Source organism: Crinia signifera, chromosome 7 (genome assembly GCF_055691185.1).
Source record: "Crinia signifera chromosome 7, ASM5569118v1, whole genome shotgun sequence".
Lineage (NCBI taxonomy): Eukaryota > Metazoa > Chordata > Amphibia > Anura > Myobatrachidae > Crinia > Crinia signifera.
The window spans coordinates 35,473,544-35,486,832 of record NC_139223.1 but is presented as its reverse complement, the minus strand read 5'-3'; the positions used below and the strand labels follow the sequence as shown (position 1 = coordinate 35,486,832).

Here is a 13,289-nt window from a genome sequence, read left to right as displayed (position 1 = left end):
TGCAGGAGGGAGCCGGCTAAAATTTTTGGGCGCAAATTGGACCCCCATGAAGAAGCCCTGAAAATTCTGAAAGGACAAATGTCTAATCGGCCACTTGCAGGACCAACACCGGTTTCCAACATGTCTTACGTCCCTAAGGTGACAGAAGTCCCGCCCCTCTTCCTTGACTACTCCCCCCAAATTTAGTAGAAGAGTAGGCCATTGCATGATGTGGTTATGATGACAAGAATCACATCATCATGCCCCCATTTCTGCTCTTTGGACCCCTGCTTTGGGATTTTCTGGAGGGAAATCTTTTTAGGGAGCAGCAAAGTGTAACATAAGTCGGCCATTTTTGTTCCCGCATTGCATGCACACAACTAAATGAGTAGTTTCAACTGTAGGTCACCTGACACCATTGGCCGGCTGAGTAACCAATGAGCTTGTGCAGATCAGCCACCATAGCTCTGTTTCTGGGGCCAGGAAATTTCCATCAGAAGGCGGAGACCCTGGTATTGCCACTCCCACAATATATTGAAACGGAGACTGACCCATCCTGTGCGCGCTCAGTACAGGCCAATGCATGCGCAAAATACCGAATTTCAATACATTGCATGATTTTATTTTTCGTTGGGATAAGACCTGAATCAGGCCCTGTATGTAAATACTACTGAATTGCATCATGGTGTGACTGAATTGTATACCACTCTGTATCACCCATAATTTCCGCCAGAGTGACCCACCATTTTTATTTATGTATTCATATAATTTCCGTGTATATTATATTTTTGGTTTTACTGGTACTTTAATTTTTGTTCCTGGCCTGTCTTTTATTCTAGACTTCTAGAGACACCGTGGCTTTGGTAAAACCTGTTCCGAGCATTAAAACAAAGAAACCTGCCAACCTTCCACCCGTCAGCTGCGTCAGGCCCACCACAGCAACCCCAGGTAGTCCATGTGTCCACATACATTTTACAATTTTGTGCGTAATATGTCATTGGTTCCTGCAGGATTCTCTCCAGAGACAAAGCATCGAATCATTACTTGAACATCGGTCCTCCGAGATTGAAAAAAAGTCTCTAGTTGCGTAAAATCCTAATACACACTAGACGAGAAAGTAAAATATATCTCTCGGAAGGGCCCATCTGAGCGATATCTTTTACTCTCTGGTCTTGTGTGTTCAGTACAGACAAGGGCGAACCTCATTAACGAGGGCCGCATGGCCCCACCTCCCCGTCGCTGACCCCCCTGCCGGCATTGGAATGTGTATATGCAGGGTACGCACACCGCCTAGTGTGTAATTGGCTTAAGACCCAGGGATCATACTTGCCTACTTTTTGAAACGGATTTCAGGGAGATTCCATACCTCTCAACTTGTGACCTGCCGCACCGGAGGCGCGGCCAACCCAGAATGGGGGGGGTCCACAGCAAAGTGGGCGTGGCCTATTAGGCATGATCATGTCCCCATTGCGGACAGACTCGCACTGTGCGGTTTGGATTTTTAGCTGGGAATTGAGTATTCAGGGGTATTGGGAGGGCTTTGCAGGGAATTGGGGGACTTTCGCCTAAAATGGGAGCCTCCTGCAAAATCCGGGAGTGTTGGCAACCTACTATCAGCCTAAACAAACACAGGGGTCACTACCAGCCTACACACACACACAGACACACAAAAGGGTCACTACCTGCCTACACACACACACACACACAGGGGTCACTACCTGCCTACACACACACACACACACACACACACACACACACACACACACACAGGGGTCACTACCAGCCTACACACACACACAGGGGTCACTACCGCCCCCCCCCCACACACACACACACACACACTCACAGAGGGGTCACTAGCGGCCAACACACACAGGGGTCACTACCTTACCATTCCCCCCCCCCCCCCCCACACACACACACACAGGGATCCTACCTACACATATTAACAAATGCTCAGTGACAGCCTAAAATTCACAGGGATCGCTGCCAGTAAACGCGCACACACACACACACACACACACACACACACACACACACACAGAACAGTGTTAGGCTATAGACACACAGTGCATTCACACACAATGACACACACATACACACACAGTGCCAGGTTTAATAGATACACCCATAGGTCACCTACATACACACATTAAAGTCAGTGCCAAGCTAAAAAAAACACAAAAAACAAACAGATCACGTGACATAGCTGCCTACACACAGGACCAGCCAGCATGGAGCTTCTGTGGCATTAGTATTAACAAATAACACAGACTTAGTTTCAAACACAAAAGTAATTGAACAATTAGGGAACAGTGATCACAATATGGTTTCACTGGAAATCAACTTCAGTAAACTACATCAAAAAGGATCTGCAAAAAATACTAAACTTCAGAAAAGCAAACTTTGAATTATTCAGGGAAGCCCTAACAGGAATTGGGTGGGAAACGGTTATGGAGGGAAAATTGCAGAGGAAATGTGGGATACTCTATAAAAGGTGCTTGATTCACTAACTATGGAATACATTCCTAAAGTAACTAAAGGTAAATTCAACAAAAAAAAGCCACCATGGTTGGACAAAGAAGTAAGGTCAGCTATCAACAATAAAACCAGAGCCTTTAAATTCTATAAAAATAACTTGAATGAGGAGGCGTTCGCAAAATACAAAGAATCAAACAAAACTTGTAAAGGGGTAATCAAAGCAGCTAAAATATTATATGAAGAGTGCATAGCCACTGAAAGCAAAACCAACCCAAAGAAGTTTTTTAAATACATAAATAGTAAACGTTTAATTAAGGAAAACATAGGCCCACTAACTGATACTAGTGGAAAAAGTGTTACTGAGGACAAGGGAAAAGCAAAACTGTTAAATGAGTTCTTCTCATCAGTATTTACTAAGGGAGAGCAGACTGTGGAACGAACATTTACCACAAACAGGACAAATAAGCCAGATCTCATTGTGGATTTCACGCCGAAGGAAATAATACTGAGGCTAAGCAAACTCAAAACAAATAAATCACCAGGGCCAGATGGGATTCATCCGAGGGTATTAATGGAATTAAGGGATGAACTAGCTACCCCCCTACATTATATCTTTAGCAAGTCACTATCGTCAGGTATAGTACCAAAAGATTAGAGAATAGCAGAGGTAGTGCCAATATTCAAAAAAGGAAAAAAGGAAGATCCCGCTAATTACAGACCCGTTAGTTTAACATCAATTGTGGGTAAACTATTTAAAGGATTTTTAAGGGATGGTATCCAGGAATATTTAGATCATCACCGTCTACTCAGTACTAACTAACATGGGTTCGTGAAAAATCGTTCATGCCAAACTAATCTACTAGGGTTCTATGAAGAGGTTAGCAAAAACCTCGATAATGGAAATGCTGTAGATGTGATTTTCCTAGATTTCGCTAAAGCATTTGATACTGTCCCACACAAGAGATTGATTAATAAAATGGAGAACCTAGGATTGGGTGAAAATATCTGCAGATGGGTAGGGAATTGGCTATGTAATAGAGAACAAAGAGTGGTTGTGAATGGTGCCGTATCAGATATGATACCGGTACTAAGTGGAGTGCCCTAGGGTTCGGTTTTGGGGCATATTTTGTTTAACATTTTTATCACCATGCTTCAAAATGATCTTGCAATTCTAGATGAGTGGGCAAAAAAAATGGAAGATGAGGTTCAATGTAGATAAATGTAAGGTTATGCACCTTGGGAGACACAACCAGTGTGCAAGTTACAACCTTAGCGGAGAGGAACTGGGTAATTCCATACTTGAAAAGGATCTAGGAGTCCAAATAGACGGCAAACTGGGATGTAGTGCCCATTGTAATGTAGCTACAAAAAAGGCCAACAAATTTCTGGCATGTATTAAGAGGGGAATGGAAACTAGGGACTCAAGGGTAATTATGCCACTGTATAAAGCATTGGTGAGACCTCACCTCGAGTACGGAGTGTAGTTCTGGGCCCCACACTATAAAAAGGACATCATAGAATTAGAAAAAGTCCAAAGGCGAGCAACAAAGCTTATTAGGGGAATGGAGAATTTAAGCTACGGGGAGAGATTAAGCAAGTTGGGACTATTTACATTAGAAAAGAGATGTTCAAGGGGGGACATGCTCAACATGTACAAGTACATCAAGGGCCAATATAAGGCACTGTCACACACCCTCTTTTCTACTAGAAAGGAATCTAGGACACGAGGGCATGAGTATAGATTAGAAGAAAAAAGATTTCATTCAGCTAGTAGAAAGAATTTCGGTACTTATGTATTATCTGGGCTCCCATGTTAAATGCACCCCATTTTTTCATACCCCTACTATCCAACTACGCATGGAGTTGATTTTATATAGTGTGGCGAGCGCTGCGAGCCACCGTGCCCGAAGCGTGGCGAGGGGACGCGGTCTCATAAGAAAAACGGGAGCCCAGATATTACATACGTACCAGAATTTCTTTACGGTCAGAACAGTCAAACTCTGGAACTCTCTTCCCAGAGAGGTGGTAACGGCTGGCTCATTAAATGCGTTCAAGGAAAAGTTGGACAAACATTTACTGGAGAAAAACATCCATGGGTACAAAAGAGAAATATAATTTGTCTGTAAAATATCAGAACCCCCCAAATCAGCAATGGATATCTATACCAGGTTGAACTAGATGGACGCAAGTCTTTTTTTAGCCTTACCTACTATGTAACTATGTAACAACATCATGTACTACTACTAACCTGGGAACGGAGCACTCCTGCTCCTCCCCCAGCCTCTCCTCCGAGCTCCCAGCTGGCAGGTCTGTCAGTTTCCACACCAGCTGCTTTCTATGCTGGTCCCCGTCTCTTCCCCTCCTCTGTGTCTCCAGCATGCAGCATCAGCAGCTCTCCGATGAGGCAGAGGGGAAGAGGTCAGAGGGGCGGGCTTCACTCACTGCTGCTCCTAGTCTCCCTGCTAGCAGGGTCTCACCGTCACGTGCGGCTCTCACACTGATGTTGCGACGCGTAGTACTTCCAAGCCCCGACCACATCGCGCCGGACTAGCGCATGCGCAGTCCGTTTTTTTTAGCTCAGCTTTGAAATTCCGGGGGATTGGGGGGGCTTTGCGGGGGACCTGGAGAATGGTGTCTAAAGTGGGAGGCTCCCGCAAATTGCGGGAGAGTCGGCAAGTATGACAGGGATAGATATACCAAGTTTCAAAAACTGATGAAGTGGAGAGTGATAAAGTAGCAGCCAACCAGCTCCTAACTGTCATTTTTTAAACACAATCTGTAACATGGCAGCTAAGAACTGATTGGATGGTCGTTTATCACTCTCCGCGTTATCACTTTTTGAAGCTTATTACATCAGGGCCTTCACTCTGAATATAGCCCAAGGTGCAGGGGCAGATTGGGATCGGGAAATTTCCTGGAAGCAGCCATCATGGAGGCGGGGTCTGTTAAGGGGGTGGGGTCCGTTAAAGGGATGGGATCCCTCCTCCTCAGAACAGTATTTTCCAGTTAAATCTAAGCCAGTGTTCTGTCATTGTCTTCAGTCTCTGTGTCTCGGGAGCTGTCTGAAGACCAGGAGAACATTCAGACCCAGCTACATCGCCAATACAGTGAGGAGCACTATACCTACAGCAATGTGCCCTGGAAGATCTACATCAGGAAGGAGGTGAAGTGGTCCGCTAAACAGTATTGTATAATACACCTAAGGTTTAATATAGAAAGACCAGCACAATATATGCTGCAGTGTAGCAGGACCAGCACAATATATGCTGCAGTGTAGCAGGACCAGCACAATACTGTATATGGTCATGTAGCAGGACCAGCACAATATATGCTGCAGTGTAGCAGGACCAGCACAATAATGTATATGGTCGTGTAGCTGGACCAGCACAATATATGGTGCAGTGTAGCTGGACCAGCACAATATATGCTGCAGTGTAGCAGGACCAGCACAATACTGTATATGGTCATGTAGCAGGACCAGCACAATATATGCTGCAGTGTAGCAGGACCAGCACAATACTGTATATGGTCATGTAGCAGGACCAGCACAATATATGCTGCAGTGTAGCTGGGCCAGCACAATATATGGTGCAGTGTAGCAGGACCAGCACAATACTGTATATGGTCATGTAGCAGGACCAGCACAATATATGCTGCAGTGTAGCTGGACCAGCACAATATATGGTGCAGTGTAGCTGGACCAGCACAATATATGCTGCAGTGTAGCAGGACCAGCACAATACTGTATATGGTCATGTAGCAGGACCAGCACAATATATGCTGCAGTGTAGCAGGACCAGCACAATACTGTATATGGCCATGTAGCAGGACCAGCACAATATATGCTGCAGTGTAGCAGGGCCAGCACAATATATGCTGCAGTGTAGCAGGGCCAGCACAATATATGCTGCAGTGTAGCAGGACCAGCACAATACTGTATATGGTCATGTAGCAGGACCAGCACAATATATGCTGCAGTGTAGCTGGACCAGCACAATATATGGTGCAGTGTAGCTGGACCAGCACAATATATGGTGCAGTGTAGCTGGACCAGCACAAAATATGGTGCAGTGTAGCTGGACCAGCACAATATATGGTGCAGTGTAGCTGGACCAGCACAAAATATGGTGCAGTGTAGCTGGACCAGCACAATATATGGTGCAGTGTAGCAGGACCAGCACAATATATGCTGCAGTGTAGCTGGACCAGCACAATATATGGTGCAGTGTAGCTGGACCAGCACAAAATATGGTGCAGTGTAGCTGGACCAGCACAATATATGGTGCAGTGTAGCAGGACCAGCACAATATATGCTGCAGTGTAGCTGGACCAGCACAATATATGCTGCAGTGTAGCTGGACCAGCACAATGGCCCTTATTCTGATTGACGCGGACTTTACCGCATTCTTACGGATCGCGTATTTTCGCCGTCTGCGCATGCGTGGAGAACGCAACGCGCATGTGCCACGCCTAGACTCCGTACCAGTTCGGCAAAATCCCGTCCAAAACTGTTGGCCGCAATCAGTCGGGAAATATGGGCGTATTATGGGCGTCATGCGGAATGGCACATGGGCGTAGTTTCAAAGTGGGCAAAACGGGGCGGAAACATGGGCGGACACGGGGGAGTACACTTATGTTGGGGGGCGTACATTCGGAAACCACTCCGAATGCACGCGATCAAAAAGGCCAGAAATGTGCGGTGTCCACAAGTGTACTATTGCTTTGCGTACACCACTCGTTCATGCGGTAGGCGAACGTACGCCTAATGACTACAACCATTAACACCTGAACCCAATAGAATCTACTCCTTTACTCATTACTCACTAATAGGACGCTTGTCAGTGCTTTAATTGAAACCATTGCTGCTTCAAGGAACCCGTACTAAACACCCACATATGCTGTACTTGTCAGACACTTTCAAACTGCTAACAATGGACATGACAGAATATTAATACTAGCAATACACATGTGTATTTGACATGTACTCATGAAACCACACATTTTGGGTAAAGTAAACACATTTATTTATATTCATGTCACAGTCAATGGCAGTGTGATGCAATGACCATAAAATAATACATACAAACAATAAACAACATGGCAGGAATGCCGCAAAATAAATAATAATACAAAACAAATATAATTGCACACAGATGGACTCCAGCACCTCCTATGTGCCACTGCACATGCAGCCAGTGGGAAATGATGAGGCTGCTGGCCCTTCTACAGCAGGGCAAGCTGCACCTGACCATTCAACAGCAGGGCACCCTACACCTGGCCCTTCTGCAGCAGGCCAACCTGCAGCTGGCTCATATGCACCATCAGCAGAATCATTTGGAACACAACCGGGGACTTCACAAGATAGTACCATGGCCATCACTTCAAGTACAGCTGACAGTAATGCCAGGCAAAAGAGGGCAACAGGGGAACCACAAAGGACATATGAAGCAAGGCCTCAGCTGGTTCCCCTCAGCACGTGATTGGACACAAGAAGCTGACACACACAGCACAATGGAAGATTTGGGAACACATAACGGCAGAGATTAATGCAGCCACAAGTTCATTTCCGACCACGTTTGGCCTTGGTAGGCTCCTTGGCCTGTGCAGCAGCTCTTCGGGGACGGCCAGATGCTGGGGCAGGTGGAGCAGATGATGTGGAGGGGTTGGCTGGTCTACCCCTCCTGCCAGCAGGGAGTGTTGCCGCTGGTAATGCACCAGAAACGGATGCCATTAGGACCCTGTTGCTGGTAACCAGCTCCACCATAAGCTCATTATGGTGGAGGAGGAGATCATTTTGGCGGGTGGCTTGCTCGGCCAGCACCTGAGCACTTGCAGCCATGGCCTGCATGCTCGCAGCCATGGACTGCTGGGTGCTGACCAAGCTCGCCAGGATCTCCTCGGTCCTACGCACCCGTTCTGATGCCAAGTCTCCCTGCTGGTTGATGTCCCCAAGCACCTCGGCCAAGGCGGCCAAATCGGCTTGGCCCGATGCCTGCTGCTGCACAGGCCTACCTCTGGGGCCAGGTGGCACGGACTCCTCCACCTCCTGAACAGAGTCGTCACCAAGCGGTGGGGTGTCTGTGGGCAAAGATAAACACAATTAGGAGACATTCTACGATAATTACTTGCCCAAGTTTATGGCATGACCAATATTTACCTTCCAGAAAAGACGCAAACACTTCAGCTGGGGCCTCGCTATCCATAGTGCTCACCCCCCGGATCTCCTCAACTGATATGCAGCTCTCGGCCATCACCTCCAGGGGGGTGAGCTCTAGCCCTGATGGCATGGGGCCGGCCCCAGATGTCTGGCTGTGGTCCCACCGCTTGGTCAGCTTCCTCTTCAGGTTGGTTTTGAAGTCCTGCCACCTGCAATGTAAGTTGACATATTAATACATGTCACTCCCAATGTTAGCTGTTGCAGCCATTGCTCTGTGCTACATATTACAACATGTGATTATTGTCCCATATATAATATTACATGCAACTATGATATCAACCGTTACAATACACATTCACAATCACCCTACTCTAACTCACAATGAAATTACATGGCAATAATGTATGTGTATCGTAACAACCTCACGGGCCATTTGCTAAATGCATCTAAGCATCAATTCAATCATTACTTGGCTATTACTGGCCACATGTATCACAAAACAACTTGCCTCTTCTTCACATGGTCCGTCTCACGAACTTGTGGCGCTACTTCATTAATCTCTGCCGTTATCTGTTCCCAAATCTTCCATCTGCGTGTGTGTGTCAGCCTCTCGGATGGACACTCTATCCAATCACGTGCTCGGGGAACCAGGATGGCCAGCTCCTGTGCTTCATATGCCTTATTTTTTTTGGGTGGTTCCGCTGTTGCACTGGCTCGCCCCTTGCCACGTCCCTGGCCACGCCCCCTGGCACCAGTCGCTGCACTTGAAGTGCTGGCCATGGTACTACCTTGTGAAGTCCCCTGTTGTGTTCCAAACAATTCTGCTGATGGTGGATATGAGCCAGCTGCAGGTTGGCCTGCTGCAGAAGGGCCAGGTGTAGGTTGCCCTGCTGTAGAATGGTCAGGTGCAGGTTCCCCTGCTGGAGAAGGGCCAGCAGCCTCCTCATTACCCACTGCCCGCATGTGCAGTGGCACATAGGTGGTGCTGGAGTCCATCTGGTCAAATAGTTGCTGCAGCACTGGGTCCACCTCTGGTTGGGATCCAGACATGTTAGCAACAACATTGTCACCTTCTAATACACCTTTATATACTGTTTGTGTAATCTGTTTGGCGGACATCAGCGGCAGCTGCGTTCCGTGCGTGAGCGTACGTCGCTGGTTTTTCGCGCCGCATACGGTGGCGGAAATTCCATTGTGTAAAACCTGGCGAAAGTTCGACATGAAATACTGGTCACCAATGCTAACATTGCATAGAATCTTCTGATACACCTGTGACTATTGCTCAATACACATGCTATTTGCTAGCATGACATGACATTTCATTCATGACTACTGTGGTATTGTGGCGTTTTAGTGCAAGCTAAAAGTAGCCCATTCCCTTAGAGAATCCAGGCCACAAGTCATGCAATACTCATCTCTACTGTTATAGACCACACATGTGAGAGCCCTATAAATAATGTCTTCCTGCTAGAATCATTTGTCTTCAGATCTGGACTTGTCAGGGTCTAAGGTAAGCTCTTCCATGCTCCTTGTAGATATGATATCCATTAACAATGTAAGTGTATGAATGTATGCACTATTGCCTCACTGACTACAGATTGTTGGGCCAGCAAAGTGGTGTATTATTATTGCAACATGTCACATGTTCACTATTTCACTCACAGGGCTTAAACCTGTGTGGGTTCATCTATTGCAGGACAACATGTCCCAGCAATAGATGAAATGTGTCATAGTACATGATGTCGGCAAAAAATGCTGACACCTTTATCTGTGTGTTTTGGACGGTGTGTATTGAGTTCATATTATTGTGTCATCATTAGAGAGTCAAATGGATCTGCGGGATTTCATGGGGCGCCCATCTATTGTACGTATTGAAGGCTACAAATCTATTTGTAGTGGGATATGGCCATTATGTGCATAGGTGCATCAGTATTTATGTTCATTTCTTTATAGGTTGCAGAAGCTATTATGCGCTACATGGAGAGGAGGCTAAGGGCACTTGCGGCTCTCCCCACTCGTCGGCCAAGGAGGCCAGGACGTGCTAGAATCTATCGCACACGGGTGACTCTGTTTGCTATGCCCGATGATGAGGTACTTACTAGGTACCGGTTACCGCCACATGTCATTCTGGATCTGCTCACCTTAATTCAGAGCGATCTGGAACCTCTACACGGGATCACGACAGCAATTCCGCCTCACACACAGCTGCTGGCGGTGTTGCATTTCTGCGCCTCAGGATCATTCCAACAAGTAGTGGCAGTACTTGCTGGAATATCTCAGCCGGCCTTCTGCCGAATCCTGAGGCGTGTGACGTCGGCCATGTTCAGGCGCAAGGGGCACTTCATGGCCATGACATTTGCCACCGAGACCCTGCGCAGAAGCCAGCAGGCCTTCCATCAAATTGCTGGCTTCCCTAATGTGATAGGGGCTGTGGATGGCACCCATGTACCATTTGTGCCTCCATCTCGAAGTGAGAAGATATATAGGAACCGCAAATTGTTCCACTCACTGAACGTGATGGTGGTATGTGGCCCATCCATGGAGATTCTCGCCTTCAACTCGAAGTTTCCCGGAAGTGCCCATGACTCTCATGTCATCCGACAAACCGGGATATGGCATAGACTCCAAGAGCTGGAAGGCCGTGATGCGTGGGTTCTGGGTGACTCCGGTTACCCATGTACGCCCTGGCTACTTACGCCGTACAGCTACCCAGCACCGGGCCCACAGGAGGCATTCAATCGGGCGCATGTTGCCACCAGGCAAGTGGTGGAGCGCTCAATTGGCCTTTTAAAAGGTCGATTTAGAGTGCTCCACCGCACTGGTGGTGACTTACAATATGCGCCTGAAATGGTGTCGAGGATCGTGGGCCTGTGTATATTTTTCCACAACATTGCTGTGCGGCGTGAGATACCCTTTGATGAGTGGGAGGTACCATCTGAGCCGCAAGATCCGCCCATGCGCCCATCCCGCGCCCCTGAATGCCGGAGGGGATACCAGCTGCGGGACTCTGTGGCGCAAAGATAAAAATAGACTAAAAACATACTTATTTACTCAAGCATTTCACTGACATCTACTGTTAAGCTTGTTTTGTATTTCGAGCAGTAAAGACAATGTGTGAAGCACTTTGAGTCCTATTGGGAGAAAAGTGCTATATAAATATCATTATTATTATTATTATTATTATAAAGATACTTCAGGTACATGTTATTGAGTTGACATAACACACCCATTTTAGTCACAATCACCCCTTCAAATAAGTCCAGTGTGTTAGTTGTCAGTGTTACAAAACGAACATTAGCCAGCCTGCCCTCCTAATGGCAAAGAAATAGGAGATATTTAGCATATGTGTTTAGTTTTGGGGGAAGTTCAATATAGGTGCTAATTATTATACCTTGGACAAGGGATCTTATGTGTTTGTTATATCTTCATTATTGTAGTTGATACTATCCCTGATGACTGGTGAGTACATTGATTTATTCTATCATGTGTTGGGGATTATTTCCTGTGTTGATGTATGATTTGTTTGCATATATAGATATATATCTATATATGATGTTGGAATTTATTCACATGTTTCAACATTTCAAGGAGCATGCAGGCAGGCAGGCAGGCAGGCAGGCAGGGCTGGTGTATAATGCTGGTTTCAGGATACCTGCAAGTGTGTGTATGTGTCTTTTACACATAAATGTACGCATACACATATATGCATAGAGTAAGTAATGCTAACTACAGCTATGCCTTGCTAAGCTATAGCACGCGTTGCTTGGCGGAGCGCGGCCTTATTGGATTTGCTAAGGGCATACACACTGTGTTTTATATATATCAGATTTGTTCATTGGCATACATCAACACTACGGTTTTGAAGGCATGCGAATTTTTCACCATTTGTGTTGGCGCAGAGACGCTGTTAATGTAAAAATGAACAATAAAGTTATTATCACAAATAACTGTGATCAACCAATGCCACCACCTGATTGGTTGATAGATGCCATTGTCAACATGGCGGAGACACGAAGGGCAGAACCCTTCACGCATGAGGAGCTCAGGGTTCTTGTCTCCGTCATGGAGACAAGGCTGGGCCGTGCGGGGCCCTTCATAACAAACCGCCATAAGCGGAGGGCGTACACAGCGGCAGGGCGCCGAATTTACGCCCACACTCGGGTGCGGAGGTCCCTCGGGCAGCTGGAGAGGCGGTGGTCGGACCTCCGCAGGCGCCAGCCCCAGCTGCTCACACAAATAAGGGGCGAAATTGCTGAATGTGAGTATTTTAGCTATGAAATTTCGCACTTACAACATAGCATATATAAGCAATAAAATGTGTCTCATGATAAGTGGGTGTCCATGGGTTTAAAAGTCCATAGACTCTTATGTGTGCTTCTTCCTGGTTAACATGCAGTCATGTGCCTTTTATATGTCATGCCATAGCATTGAGGATTCTGATGCATACAATGTGCCCAATCTAATATGTGTTACACATTGATAAATGCCTGGGTTGTAATGTGTGAACAAATGACTAACAATCACATAATAATTTAAATGTCACAATTTGGAGTCCATTAACAGTAAGGAGCTACTTTCCTGCATCGTTTGCCATCATTATCACCCTTCCATGTATGTCTTGTTATGGATGAATAAATGTGCCCCAATGAGCCGACATTGACCATGATGTTTT

The 13,289-nt window shown here is 46.4% G+C and overlaps 1 protein-coding gene across 1 annotated transcript in view; it reads left to right on the top strand.

Annotated features, from left to right (window-relative positions):
• MYO15A (myosin XVA) overlaps positions 1-13,289 on the top strand; it is a 140,949-nt gene that overhangs the window by 91,884 nt on the left and 35,776 nt on the right. The window contains exons 39-41 of the mRNA XM_083154966.1: positions 6-138; positions 819-927; positions 5,502-5,623. Of these exons, the coding sequence (XP_083011092.1) occupies positions 6-138; positions 819-927; positions 5,502-5,623 (364 nt within the window). The remainder of the gene's footprint in view (positions 1-5; positions 139-818; positions 928-5,501; positions 5,624-13,289) is intronic.